Source organism: Centroberyx affinis, unplaced genomic scaffold, assembly GCF_046629955.1.
Source record: "Centroberyx affinis isolate AG114_WGS23_722 - 3 ecotype Tasmania unplaced genomic scaffold, CSIRO-AGI_Caff_v1 ptg000211l_1, whole genome shotgun sequence".
In the NCBI taxonomy this organism is placed as follows: Eukaryota; Metazoa; Chordata; class Actinopteri; order Beryciformes; family Berycidae; genus Centroberyx; species Centroberyx affinis.
Window position 1 is genome coordinate 372,307 of NW_027278903.1, and position 14,895 is coordinate 387,201.

General features: G+C 41.0%; 2 protein-coding genes and 2 non-coding genes across 5 annotated transcripts; 1 reads left to right on the forward strand and 3 right to left on the reverse strand.

Moving 5' to 3' along the window:
• Positions 1-866: 866 nt before the first annotated feature.
• map6b (microtubule-associated protein 6b) lies at positions 867-7,342 on the reverse strand. Its single transcript, XM_071540778.1, has 3 exons — positions 6,606-7,342; positions 3,253-3,466; positions 867-1,076 (listed from the first exon to the last, which is right to left on the reverse strand). The coding sequence occupies exons 1-3, from the start codon at positions 7,340-7,342 to the stop codon at positions 867-869; spliced, it is 1,161 nt and encodes a 386-aa protein (XP_071396879.1).
• Positions 7,343-8,240: 898 nt separating this feature from the next.
• On the reverse strand, positions 8,241-13,656 carry thap12b (THAP domain containing 12b). Of its 2 annotated transcripts, XM_071540611.1 has the most exons (5): positions 13,354-13,656; positions 12,093-12,213; positions 11,897-12,004; positions 11,726-11,762; positions 8,241-11,629 (listed from the first exon to the last, which is right to left on the reverse strand). In XM_071540611.1, the coding sequence occupies exons 1-5, from the start codon at positions 13,440-13,442 to the stop codon at positions 9,729-9,731; spliced, it is 2,256 nt and encodes a 751-aa protein (XP_071396712.1). In that variant the 5' UTR covers positions 13,443-13,656; the 3' UTR covers positions 8,241-9,728. The 2 variants fall into 2 exon arrangements, with proteins under 2 accessions (XP_071396712.1, XP_071396703.1); XM_071540602.1 differs by having other exon boundaries at positions 8,241-11,762.
• A 704-nt stretch (positions 13,657-14,360) lies between these two features.
• Positions 14,361-14,432, forward strand: trnap-agg (transfer RNA proline (anticodon AGG)). Its single transcript has one exon. It is a non-coding gene; the product is annotated as a tRNA-Pro (tRNA).
• Positions 14,433-14,701: 269 nt separating this feature from the next.
• On the reverse strand, positions 14,702-14,773 carry trnap-cgg (transfer RNA proline (anticodon CGG)). The gene has a single exon. It is a non-coding gene; the product is annotated as a tRNA-Pro (tRNA).
• Between the last annotated feature and the right edge of the window lie 122 nt (positions 14,774-14,895).

The following is a 14,895-nucleotide window of genomic DNA, read 5'->3' on the forward strand; positions in this document are numbered from 1 at the left end:
CTATGTTTTTTACGTATGTGTCTTTGTGAAACTATTCCTTTGTTTTCTGGTGTGACCAAAGTCTATCACTACACATGCATTATATTTGGAAATGTTTTGCCCCTATAAATTTATCTTGAATGACTTAATTTACAAGCTAGAATGTGACTGTGACTTATATAGCCGACTACAATGCTGCTACTACTCGACCAAAAATGGGGTCTTGCATGCAAGCTGTAGCAATTATATTACAGTTCATTTGGTTTCTTAGCAACCAAACTGATGAAACCAGATATCATCCAGAACAATGAAATGAAAACCAGGACCATACAGCGGAGGCACTGTAACCAGGAAATGCAACTGTAATACAGATTCTGTATCTTCAAGAAACGTCATGTTTGATACAGCTTCAGAGAAAAAGAATCCCTTGACGTTGTCTACAATCATTACGATAATGATTTGAATGGTTAGGAGATCTCCATTCAGAAAAAGGTAAAAATGCCCTTTCATACACACACATGTGTACCGATGGCTCTAAGTTTTACAGTTTGACTTCAAAATGAACTTGTATGTAATTAATGTGCAAATTATGTGCTCAATAATATAATAAGCATATAGTAAGCAGATGTATGCACAAAAACACATGGGAACACAGACAGACTCGCGCACACAAATCCACGCACACATATCCACACACACAGTTTATAGTGAAAATATGTGGAAATTTGCATTAATCTAAAAGCTCAACATCAGTGCCCATCCAAAGGTGAACAGTAAAGGAAAAGACAGCAAAAACAACAGATACGGAGAAAGGAATGAGAGTTGCCTAATTCCTTCAGTAGCCTTTTATTCCCCAAATAAAGAGCGTGGTGCAGAGATGTAACATTTTAGTGCTTTGCCTCAGCCAGTCTATTGCTTATCTCTTTGCTCTTCTTCGTGACTCCTCCCTCTGGCTTGGCTTCTGGGGTGCTGGAGGATGGTTTCTTCTTGGCTGACTGGGAACTAGCAATCTGCTTCTCTTTTGCTTTTTTCACCATTTTCCCCGTTGTTGTTGTTGGTGTCTTTTTTGGCTTGGAGCGAGACACTGGCTTATCCACCTGAAGGAGAGGAGAGGGGCAAATACGGAGATTAAACTGCTGTACGTTTCAAAACCAGTCATCGATCAAACTTAAACTCTGATGTCAAATGTTTGTTTCATTCACATGGTAACACCAAATCAGCTTCATTTTGAGCATGCAATACATACCCTCTTTATCCTGCCACTATTAAATAATGACAGGCAAATGTCACCATATGGTGTTGGTGATATTTGCATTATGTGGTTAGTGCAATGAAAATAAAAGAAAAACACAGCACATGAGGTGTGTTTGTGCCTTTCTTTATATACATATGTGGTTCGTGCAGTTTTCCACTAACCAGTTCTAAAGAAAGCACAACATACAACTTACATGGTCTATATTAGTATATGATGTTAGTCTTTTATGTCACAGAATGACATATTTTGGTAACGGTCAACCATTAATAGTGGTGGCAGTAGCCTTGAGGCTAGAGAAGCAGGCTTGTGACTGGAAGGCTGCTGGTTCAAAGTCTCATACCGGCTGGGGAAATGTGGGTGGGGAGATGAATGAGTAACACTGGTCCTCTCCCTTAAGAACGACTGTCAAGGTGCCTTTGAGCAAGGCACTTAACTGCTCCAGTGGAGTTGAATGAGACTATGAAACAGTAGAAGACTGTGGTTCTACTGAGGAAACTCCCAGGTGTCAGTGTGTGTAAATGTGTGAATGTAAAAAACAACAAAAAAGCATGTATGCTCAACTTTACTTGACTCTCTGAATAAATAAAGGTTAAAAAAATTCTTACATCCTGTGTGTAAAAGGCTTCTTCTTATGGTTTTAAATTAAAGATTACCAGTCAAGTCCTGTGTAAAAGGTATACTAATCAAAGGTGAAAAGAGATTATTGACTTCAGTTGATGTCATAAATCCTTCCATTGTGCTTTGATTCTTTTCCTTTATGTGTTTGTGGCATCTAACCTTCTTTGTTCCATCCATCCATCCATCCATCCATCCACCCACCCTTCAGTGGGTTTGTGCACAAATCCACAGTAGTTGCATGTTCAGTTGTTGAAACCGAGCCCAACAAGAGGCAGTGGGTGGTGCAGGCGGGGAGGTGGGCAAACAGTGAAGATGTGGCTGATAGTTTGGCAGAAGGATTGCGTTTGGCAGCTAGGTGATAAATGTGACCCTGGATCTGGTCTCGATCATAGTGCATTCTGTGAGTGTGTGTGTATGTGCGTGTGTGTGTATGTTTGTGTGTGTCTGTCAATCTGAGGTCAACCTCCATGCCTTCTAGAAGAAATAGACAACACACCTGACTACAGCAGATTTAGAACAGAGCTGCTCTCAGTCTCTGAGACGTCCTACGAGAGTGAGAGAGGGAGTGGCCATATAAACACACAGCATGCAGACACAGAAGTAACCTACTGCTGACATGCACGCCGAGAGAGGAGAGGTATCAGTCTATCTTAATAATATCTTCAGATAAAGGCCTACAACTAACATGGGGTGAAATCATTAATTTTAGAAGGGATATTCCTGTAGGATTTCAAATGGAGGCAGAACATTTTTAAATTTTTACTGTGAATACCAAAAAGGCAAAAATAATTGCATTGTTTGACTTCTGATTTTACTTTCTCAGTTAAAACTTACTCTCACTGGAAAATGCTACTGGATATACTAAACCACCAGGTGCATCTGTTTAATGATAATGTATGCTGCCAGCAAGCACAGTATTTATTTTGTCATTATAAGTTTCTCAAAATGTATAAAAATAAGCAGTTTTAGGCAGTTTAGTTTTTTTTTGGGATACAAGTTTGATAGGTCCTGAAATAGCTGTTATCAGTACAGTTTGAGTTATTGCAGGAAATACAAAGAAGCAATTCAAATTAACGTCTTACCACATTCAGATTCTACCATTATTTTTTATATGTATATCAATGTTATAATAGTGGTAAAGTAACCTGCCTGCCACAGAAACTTTATGAACAGAAAACTGACAAACACAATACATTAATCGCAAAATACCATACAGTACCTTGGCTATAATCTAAGAATTGGGAATGCTAATCTCATTCGATTAACTTTTCAAATTCACAGTGCTGAGTTATAATATATGGTGACAGTGTAGAGGAAACATAGCTCAGAATGTAAATGGCACCAGTATTTCTCAGACTTGTCCTAATCTTCTCATGTCAGTAGTTACAGCAGTTCCTCACCTTGGTGGGCTCCTTGCCAGGCTCGCTGTACAGGCTGCGTATCCTCCTGCGCTCCAGCTGCTTGTTGTCAGTGGGGTGTGCCTTGGCCTGCTCCCCCTTGAATGTGGCACTGTAGCTGGTTTCCAGGCTGGTCTCCTCCACAGGGGGTTTATACTGGGAGGGGGCTTTGATGGGCTTCACTGGTTTCACATCCTTGTATGCCTTGAATTCGTTCCTAAGTGCAATGGAGAAGGTAAACAAAATAATGAAGTGTCATTGAAAATATTGAACTGTGTCATTCATGAAGATGAGGTGTGAAGGAAGCATGCTTTTATGAGTAAAATAAATAAATAAATAAATAACCTCCTATGTGCTGTGTGTACTTAGTCTCAAGTGAATCATCAAAACTTAAAGAATTTGAGCTCTTTACAGTATTTGCTTTATTATCTTGCAGCCCATTAAGCTACTAGAGTTGGGTTTCCAAACACAACAACTGCTGTCCCTATTCTGTGAGGGACTGACAATGAGATTTCAGTTGTAGCTTCATTTGGCTCTTAATGATTGGGCCAGAATGAGCATGATGATCTGAGGTGGTTTAACAGCTTTGATCCTTGACTGACTTACCTGACTTCATCTAGCTATGGGACTATAAATGAGAAAATAATCTTAACCCCAGATGAATTTTCATGACACCAACCTGTATCTTTAGCCAGTTGATGATCCCCTCTTTTCAAGAATTCACTATCTTCACCAACTAAAACTAGATTCAAACAGTAGCTTTTTGGAACATAACAAAGTAAATATGTTGCTGGCACCATACATACACACACTGTGCATGCACACACAGGTGTGTGTGGTTGTTTAAAGTTATATGGCATGTAATGCCACACAATTCTAAATGAAAATACATTAAACTATTATTTAAGTTGTATGGCATAACATGGAGGGTAGTCCAGAATTGAGTTTTTCCCAAAGCTAAAAACTAGAGAATCAAGACTCTTTTCTGTATCATACTGATGAACAGCTTGAGGTTGCAACATGATAATGGATGGAGGAAAGACTTTGTGAACTCAGAATTTTTGTCTGAACTGTCACACTCAAATGAGCTGTACTTCATAATTATGTCATCTATTCTGAACCAGAAAATGTGCCATTATCCCCAGATAATCGCCCTTAATACCGTCACAGCACATCCTCAGAATCAGAATAGCTTTAATTCACCAAGTCCAGTGGACGCACAAGGAATTTCACCTGGTCAATTTTTGCTGATACATTCGATGCAGGACAAAATGCAACAGGATTTTACACACACACACATATATATAGGTATATATACTGTATATATATATATATATATATATATATATACATATATATATATCATACATACTATATACACATGACAGCAGACAAGCCTTTCTCATGACATTACCATGAACAACATACTAAAAAGCTTGTTAAGACACGCTTTTACCAACTTAGGAACATAGCGAGGCTTAAATTGGATTTGTCATCTGATGGCACTGAGGGACTTGACCAAGCTTTTATACGGTGTCATGTTGACTGCTGTGAGACGCCCTGTTCTCCTGTTTTACTGGACAGGCCATTGGCACAGCACCAGACTGTGCTGAGTTCTCCTGCCAGGTTATTAACGAATGCTTAATTCACATCATGGGATCATGTTACCCCTGTTTTAGCTTCTGTACATTGGCTACCTGTTATTTTTGGAAGAATTAATTTGAATTCATTTTGATTGATTTCTTTTTAGGCTCAGCTAAATCTGCCTCCTAGCTAGAAGAACAAGGAACCAAACGTTTTCCTCATCAAAGGGCAAGCAGAGGGGATTTTGTCATCTAATAAGTATTTTGGAGTCCACATGGACAGAAAACTAGACCTCTAGTGAAGTCTGTGAAAAGGCAGAATCAAGGCTATCATGCACTATTAAGCATACTATCATAGACAATATGGACTATATCTTTTTTGTAGTGTAGTGAGTGACTATCAAAGCATTTTCTCTAATAAAGACATCCTGCCTTGATGCTCCACTGGAAACTTTAGGAAATTATTTTTAAAATATGCATCTTGATACTACAACGATTAATTTTTGAGCTTTTGCTCAGTCTAGACTTATTGGTTTATGTAACTGTTATAATTGTTCCTGTTTTATCACTAGTAACTGCTATTCTGTGTTGTGTATTGTATAGTATTTATAGTGTTTTTTATGATTGCTGGCAGCAAGTAATTTACCGTACATGATTAATAAAGTGTTCAATGACAATTTCAATTTTATGGCTTTATCTTGCATCTTTTAACCCCTTATGGCCTAAGTTTTTGTCAGGCAGTGTTATTCACTATTAGGAAGTCTGAGTAAAGATATAGATGATCTGGTCTTTGAGCTGCCTTTGAGCTTGGGTTGCAAAATATCATCTCTTGCATTATTTCTTAAAGATCATTATGTATAGAACTTGTTTTTACCTGCTTTATTCTTGTTGTACTTGCATGTGTTCTTCTTCTGTAACCATTTTTTTTTATTGTTTTATTGCTTGAAAAGCACTTGGTGACAAAATGTATTATTATCACAGTTTAGCAGTTGGAACAAGCTCTTCTGTAACATTGAGTAGCCTATGGGAGACATTAGTTAATGTTTACAACACACCAAACTGTCTGAGGACAGAGGGGCAACTAGTGTTCAACTCATTAGAATTCCCCCTTCAGAAAGTACACACAGAATGAGGGCAACAAGACTTTAATAGAACCTTACAGCACCAACAAAGTCAATAGAGACAGAGCCTGTGTAGAGAATACATGTTAGACACACATGATTACAGTCAGATCCTTTTACTGGTTTTACTCCTTCATGGGCTACTGTATTGATTTGGTAATACTCTCAGGGTAAAGCAGAGAAAACAAAAATCAATAACGCTGCATTTATCTATGACAATACTAGTTCGATTATGAAAATCACTGGAGATTGTAACAAGATAACAAGAGAGCACTAGCCTAATATCCCATTGTGACAGCAGAGAAAGGCCTCTGTAATAATAATGCTTTATCCCTGCACCAGTATGGCCAACCTTGCTATTCTTACAGAAATGGTTGAAATGCTATCAGAAGTGTTGTGTAACAGTTATAGACTACACTTTGAACAATTTATGACTTTGTATCCCTGATATTAAACTAGAGCTATAGCCTTCAAATTACAATGCATACGTCTTATTAAACGAGCATTCTCACGTCATAGTAAAGCAATCTTAACTTGCAATGAATATTTTGTTTAGTCCACTTAACTAACTGTAGGCTTACTGTAATCACTCCACTCCACTAATATTACCCCCCCCCCCCCCCCCCCCCCCAACACAAACACACGCACTTACCTGTAGCTACTACCAGTGGACACAACCTCCTTTATCTGTCTGTTGAGAGCGTCCGCCGCTGCTCTCCCTTTCCTCTCCGCACTGACATCCGCAGCAGGCAACTGTCCCTCCGTCTTTTCACTGGGTTTTCTCTCCGCGGACTTCTCCTTCTTCGGCGCTTTCTTCGTCACCTCTTTCGTCTCTTTTTCTTGCACTTTCTCCTCGATCTCGCTCTTCTCCACGCCGCTCTCGGCCTCGCCGGCCACATGCTCCAGCTTATTGCTCCCTGCGCTCCCCTCTCGCCCGCTGGAGGTGGTGGGGCTGGGTTTGGGGATCCAGGGATGGTCGCCCTTCCTCGGTATAGGCCAGGGCTTGTAATCCTTCTGATACTGCGTTTCGTTGTTGAACGGGGCCGCCGAGCGTTGGTACTCATTCCTGGGCTTGCAGCTGGGCTCGGGGCGCACTTTCCACGCCTTGAAGTCTTGGCGCATCACGGACGCAGTAGAGCCATCTTTGGCCGCTGCGGCACCCGTCGCGGGCGGTGCCTTTCCTGCCTCCTGCTCACTGGGATGAGGCTGGGTTTCTATGGCAATGGCACCGGTCCTCTTCTGTTTAGGCTGGGGGTGATGGGGGAGATGCTGCACCTCGGCCACATCCGAGTATTTCGTGAAAACCAAAGGCACCGCGATGTCCGCTTTGTCCAACTCGGTCCAAAAGCGGTTGATGCAGCAAGCACGCGTAATGCACGGCCATGCCATGATGAAAGATAATGGGAGATAAAACAGCGAAATGCACAGACTCGAATGCGGCTAAAATGTATAGCTCACTTTAGTACTAAATTAACGTCCTACTCACGACTCGAAGACTTGAAAATGCTCGGTCCCTCACCCTGTACCCACTCAGTTTTTGTCCAGTCAGGGTTATTCGTCTTATAGCCTTTTATCTATTCTCTGCTGAGTAGCTACCTCACAAATCTTGGCTAGGATTCAGGTACAAAAAAACAACCCCGTCACGTCCCTTTTCTTCCGCAGGCTTTTTGATGTTATTGAAGTTTAAATGGACTTTGGGGTTTGCTGTGTGGAGCACATTGCTGTCTGGTTGCGCATCAAAACGACCCCACCCACAAATTTGTGATGCTTGGAGATGCCCGGGGTCTGCACTGTGAGTTTGCACGGTGAACTATCACCTGAGTTCGTCACCGTCTGGCCAGCCAAGAGGGAGGAGACACGATTAATTAACCCCTTTGTTGCCATGTCGATGAGATGGCTGTTTCAGAGGAGGGGTCCTCAGTGTGTGCTACTGAAGTTTAATTTGAAGGAAAATCACAAAGGCAATCTAACAGCTGCAGTTCTCCAGTTGAAAATTGAAAATAAATAAAAAGCATTGGTTCACCTTTCCATGTCCCTGCTGCTCTTTATAAGATCTATTTCACTATAGCATATGCTAAAATCAACTAAATATTTCACCCCATCTTTTTGTTTTCTAGGTTTACTCCTTTCCCTTCAACATCTCTTTCTGGGTGGGGTTTGCATCTAAATTAATGATGGTAATCAGATGAGTCCAAAAGGGAAGTATCCACACTACTTGGCTGGAAAAAAATACTAACAATAAACCTACTCATCATGACTTAGCATTTTGTTTTCAGCAATGTTCATTCAAAGGATTTTTATTAAATCAAAGTGAAAAGGGAATTGTGAAAATGTATGTACAAGGTGACAAGATAATGAATACTTTGAGTGGCAGCATGTTGGAAAACATGTGACATCCTCTTCCAATGTCCACTTTCATGCTATTTGTCAATACAAAAAAATGACACAATAACGCAAACCTAACCGTTGTCACATCCAGAATAATGACCAAATTGCTGTCTTATAATTGCATCAGATATTCATATTTTTGGGAACTTTAATAATGTTTATAAATGCACAGACTCTTAACATGGACATGTTTAGCACCTTTAAATGTACTGCATTTTAGGACACTCCTAAAATTGCTCTGATGCTTTCACACAATACAGAGACAAACATTTCAATGCCTTAATGATAAATTTCAAAATTGTATTTAGCTGATAGACAATGCCAGTGTTCTGAACAAGAGCTATGCCAATCAATATGAGGGGGGGAAACAAAATCTCCAATCAAGGTGTTTGTTAAATGATTTATAGCACTGCAGAAGTGGTCAACTTTCATCAGTCTGGTCCTTTTTAGATTACCCAAAACAATTCTGATGTTCACATTAGCACTAAGCTCCTGATTTCCCAAATTTGGCTTCTCTTTGAGCATTGGTTCAGACAATGAGATAATGTTGATGTTAGAGGTAACTGCTCCCTCTTGTGCTCTCCCTGCCTTGTAGTCAGTGGGATGCAACCAACCATGAATCTAATTGGGCCACTTGCCCTCATCATGTGGTCTGAATTAAAAGCACTTAATAGAAATGCTACTAGCAGGCCTAAATAAGAACATCATATAGATGCGGCTGTCTAGTGATTAATTCCCTTGATGGCTCAAGGGAAATTCATTTGTGGGGAAAAAACATCTATGATTTAATATGAAGAAAATAATGGAAAGAACATTATTGATCATACAAAAAGAGGCTAGAAAATACTTCCCTTAAGGTCATAGCAACATTACATACAGGCTCAACTATGTACATATCAAACAGTGTTACCAAGAACAAATTAGACCAGACCATGTCCATGACACTTCATAAAAAACTATCACTCCCCTTGACTTTTTGCACCTTTTGTTGTGTAGCAATAATATTTTGAATCTCTGAGAGCTACTCTATATTACTTTTAACATGTTCTTCCTGTCCAATTTGCTCACTTACACAATAAGATTAGCCAGTAACTAAGCAAAAATGACAATATCAGTATTTCCACATACAGTAGAACAAGGTTTTTTCTTTGAAACCTCAGGAACTGGATTCAACTGCCATTCATTACCTCCTTTACAAGTGGCATTATATTATTATATTAGCATAAAATCCCTGGTGTAAATGCACCGAACACAAATTAAAGACCGACAGTAATCTGATTAAAAGGTGCAAAACATCAAAGGGAGCATGCTTTTATGAGTGATGGCACATCCGTTTCATTAGATTTTGTCCCATAAACTGACACTCAAGTTCAGTCTCAGTGTCATATCATGTCATCACAACATCTTCCTCAGCCGCTGGCTCAGACTCAGCTTCAGGCTCATCCTCTGGGTACAGTCTGCAGTATTTGTCCACCATGACATCCAGGTCGTGCTTGACGTGAGCGTTAACGTTAAGCACTGCCAGGCTCTTGCTCCGGTGCTTAACAGGTGTACTGTCCATGTAGGCCTGCAGCCGCTCACTAGCTGTCTCAACGCTGTTGTCCTCCAACTTCAGCACTGGCAAGGTGGAGAGAACCTTGAGGAAGGAGTTCACGTTGGGAAAGAATTTGACGTCTGGAAGCTGCAGGGTCTCGTGGATGGTGGTGGGCAGACGCACCTCTTTGCCTCTGTGCTTCCACTTGATTCTCCAGCAGTGAAGCTCTGCGGGGAGCGTGTCTGGGTTGGGGAGATCGTTACGGTAAACGTCTGCATGGTTCTCCTCGGAGGTGTTGAACTTCATTTGACCCATGACGGCCGGGACCAATGACAGGCATTTGAGGGCTTTGAGGTTGGTCTCAGAGAACATGTCCTCCACCTCCTGGATGATTCCACGGATCACAGGGACGGTCACATACTCCTTAAAATACGCCTCTGCTTGGATTTCGCCCACATCGGCTGCACGCTGTTTCCGAAGAAACAGCCTCGGTACCTTCACAGGAATCTCCATTACAGTCGCCAAATTCACAGCCTCCTCATACCAGAATTCATGGTAGACATCAATGTTATCAATGACCTCATTCAGTGAATGCAGGACAGCAGTTAGACTATTGGCAGCAAAAAACACATCAAGCGTCTCTCCTTGGAGATTCTTGCCGAAGGCTCTGGTGAAAGAGAGAGCGTTCTTTAAGATGACAATGGTGACAATTATCTCAAAGTCAGCCAGGGTTTCTGTGATTGAATAGGCATCTGCTGAAATGGCATCTGTAAACTTTCCATTTTCGTTGTCCCGGATGCTGTCCAAGCATAGCACAAGTGACTCCAGCATATCTAACAGCAAATCAAAGACACTGTGTTGCTCTGTCCAGTGTGAGTCACAGGCTTGTTTCAGTACAGCTCCTTTCTCATCATTTCCCCGGTAGTGAGTAGAGACAGATTTCTCTAGCGCACCCTGGGTGGACGGTGTCCTAAAGAAAGCATCAATCCTCCTCAGGGTTTCCATGACAATCTGGACATTGGGGAAAGGTAGACTGCTGGCCAGGTGGATGTTCAGTGCAGTGATGGAGCAAGGCATGTGCAATGCCAGGGGATACTTCTCCATCAGTATTACTGCCACGGCTTTCATCTTGGTGGTGGAGGTCCCAGTGGCCTTGTGGGCCTGCCCACGGCAGTCCTCCATGCTCAGCCCCCAGCGGTCAGTCAGCTGGGCCTCTAGCCTCTCTACCAGGGAAGACTCATCACCATCAAATGGCAGAAAGTCCAAAAACTCCTCCCGAAGAATGTTGTGCTGATTCACAAAGCGCAAGAATAGAGGCAGGTGTTTCTCGTTGGCAAATTCAACAGTGTCACCTGTGACTAGGGAGAAAAAGCGACTCTCTCTCACCTCCATGAGTATCTCCTCTCTCACTGTGTTTTCACAAATGTCCAGGAGCTGGCTCTGCTGGGCTGCAGAGAGGTATTCTGTGTTCACAGCTGTTGCCTCAAACCGCTTCTTCAAGGCCTCATCTCCAGCATTCATGCGGTAATCTAGAAGGGCCTGGAAGTTGCTGCAGTCACGTTCAGTTTCAGATGTTTTGTCAGTCACTGAAGGGATGTTCTGTTTTCCCAGCATGACCACAACCTCAAACAAGGATCTCAGGTAATCACGGAATTCCTTCTCCTCTGGAGACAGCTGAGGTTCATCCTCATTGTTACTGCTATCCTCAACTACTGCATCTTTTTTGGAAATCAACTGCTCAATAGAAGATGCCACTGGGGAGAGGGAGAGGCAGGAAAGGGGAAGGAGGGTTATTATTTGAAACAAATGGATGACAAAAAACAACTCAAACATATTTCCTATTTGCTTACATCTCCTTTCTTTAATCTTCCTTATATCTTCTTCAGTCTGAAATTAAAAAAAAGTTACTACATTAAGAGAGAAGGTCAGACAGCAATTGGTAGGTTGCTTCAAATGCAGCTATAGCAGCTGCATTTGAAACAACCTTAAAGAATGACTAAAGACCTGATATATTTCCATACCAGTTCTTTAATCCGCTTGCGATGTCGGGTATGAGGATTTCTCAGGTGGCTTGTCAGATCAAATATGGTTGGAATAGCTGTATCCTTCAACACTGTCCTATAGGGGCTCTGAAAAACAAGAGCAATCACCTCACACAACCTCTGTTCGGAAAATGACACTAGTGGCACGTTGACTAGAATCAAGTGAGCTACTTACTGTTTTGCACACCATTGCTGGGTCGAAGTGTTTAGCACATAACCTGTAGTGCTTGTTCAGTTGGTCTGATGTTTTTGCCTCCAAATCTGCCCTGCGGCAGTTCTCTACCCAAATTCGGCATCTAAAACACAAAACATAACAACTTGACTTGACTTTTGAAAAACAGTGATGCACTTGAACTGATTGTGAGAGTAGCAGTATAAGAACTTTCAGTTATGAGTGTGCACACCAATAACTCAAATTTCATGCTACATTTGAATTTAAAATGCATTTCAGACAGGGCCACAATACAAATTAAGGACAAAAACTAAATAAAATCCAAAAACAAAATGATAAGTTAATAGTGGTTGATGGTAACGTGACATTGGTATAATGGTGGCAAGAGGAATGGATCAAAGGATGCAGTTCCCAACGGCCAAAATATACTGTGAATATGAATATCTATATATCTATATATATGCATATGTATATATATATATATTAAATAAATATATAAATATATATATTTCTCTTATCAATGCTTAAGTGTCAGAACACACATTTCATCACAGATTAACTGAAAGTTGTATCACAAAGTTTTCTAAAGATCAAGTTTATGTAAAAACAAATTAAATTGTAGACTTCACATAGCCTTTTTGATACACCAAGAAAGTTTTATGGAAAATGTCCTTGCCAATAGAGCATGTTGCCTCTGCCTTGTTGCAAGAAATGTACCAAAATTCTCTATAAATATTGTCAGATTCTCTTTCCCGGCCTTTGCCTTTTACTGCATCTCAGCGAGAAATCTGTTAAGACTTTGTTTTGCACTAAATTGTAATCAATATGAAATACAAATAAATTGGATTTGAATTAGCATGTTGTAATCAAGGGTTTGAGTTATCAAATAGCCTCAAACCCTGCCTGCTACAAAGTTTAAAGATAGATGTGGATCACTGTCAAGGTTACTGATGGTTGTTTTAGCCAAATAATTTGCCGATAAAATCACTAAGAAAAAGGTAAACAATGGAACTAAATGTAAATCCATGTTGATTTAGCAGTCCGTGTATAAATATACACAACTGACATGAGTTACTGAAAGGCTGGAGCTGTAAGTGATCATGGTAAGTTCATCATGTGCTGTCAGGACTGCACTCACTGATTCAGGCCGTAATGTAACGTTCGCAAATATTAAGGTTACTGTACAACTCTAGATAATGAATCCTATTAGGTTAAATCAGTACTTCGTTTCGTTAACGATGTAACGTTAGATCGCACGTCTTACCGCTCAGGGTCCCTTGGAAAACGAAAAAATGCCAAATCTGACTGTGTGCTCTTCCTTGTGCAGTTTGGAGCCGCGCAAAAATTCGGCATTTTTCAGGTAGCTAACGCTAGCTTAGCTAGCTATCATCAGCTAACTTCAGTTACTAGCTATAACTTTAGCGGTTTTGTTTAGGAATTTGCGCGATCGTATTGCTTGTTACGGTAATGTTATTGTCTAACATTAAAATGCCTTATTTTGTGTTCGTATCCACTAGATGTTATCTAAGGCAACTAATTTAACATGCAGCAGAATGTGGGCTTGTGGATTCACAACAGATTCAAAACAGAGCCAACCTCCGTTCTTCTTCTTCGTGTGATCTTGTTGCTCTTTCAGGCCTTTTACTGCCATCCACTGGTTCCCTGTGGAACAGGAGCTAGGACAGTATGGCGGCTAGCTTGTCGTCGTTAGACATTCACTACCAGTGTGTGTAGAAATTAATGGTTGCCTTGCGATGTAGGTCAATTCTGGCCTTTGGAAGCAACACGAGTAACTGTCGTCGACTTTCTTTTACAATCATTTTAGTTAGAACAGATCTAGCAGTTTGTGTTTATAGGATGTGACGTCGGTCTTTCTTGGCTCAACCCATGTTAGCTGTTTAGCAGATGGGAAGTGGGGCTGCCAGTTTATGAACGTTACATTACTACTGCAAAGGAGGTAATGTGTTTGTAGTCAGTAGTTAAATGAATTATAGTTTAAACAGTTACCAAGGCTGCTGAAAACAAATATTCCCCAAAATAATGTTGTGAAATCTATTTTTGTTTAGCCACGACTCCCTCCTGTTCACAAACGTCGTTGCAACTGCATTTGCGAAATATGTGTGGCTTTTTCCAGCAAGTGATTTATTTTATACATCCGCTATTTATCTGAGTAGTGAGTGGAATGAACGTTATTGCGACGAATAGTTTGAATAGGGCACCACGTCCAAAACAACACTGAAAAATTGCAAGATGATACTAGCGTTATCACGTGGCTCGTTGGTCTAGGGGTATGATTCTCGCTTAGGGTGCGAGAGGTCCCGGGTTCAAATCCCGGACGAGCCCACCTTTTTGGTTTTTAATCTTCTTATACACTTTGGATTCCGGGCAAAAGCCAGTAACGCACTCTGTATCTACGGGCGGAAAAACCGAGCGCAAACGGCTATGTTTAATCAAATGGACAAGACAAACGCGGGCCGTGACTGACGGTAAATTATTCCACGTGCTTTTAGTACTTTCTTTTGCGACCCGTTTTCGTATTCAAGTCTTGAGTAAAACATTTATCAGAGTATTACTTGAGTAAGAGCTTTTGTACGTGAAGTAAAAAGACACCAGGGCTCGTCCGGGATTTGAACCCGGGACCTCTCGCACCCGAAGCGAGAATCATACCCCTAGACCAACGAGCCGGGGCATTACTCAGTCTCTCTTCTACTCTTCTATACAGTGCACTCTGCCGTGTCCCACCATATCATATGCATTTATGTTCATCTACATTTATGGAAATGTTTTTGAAAGCTATGGCGATGGA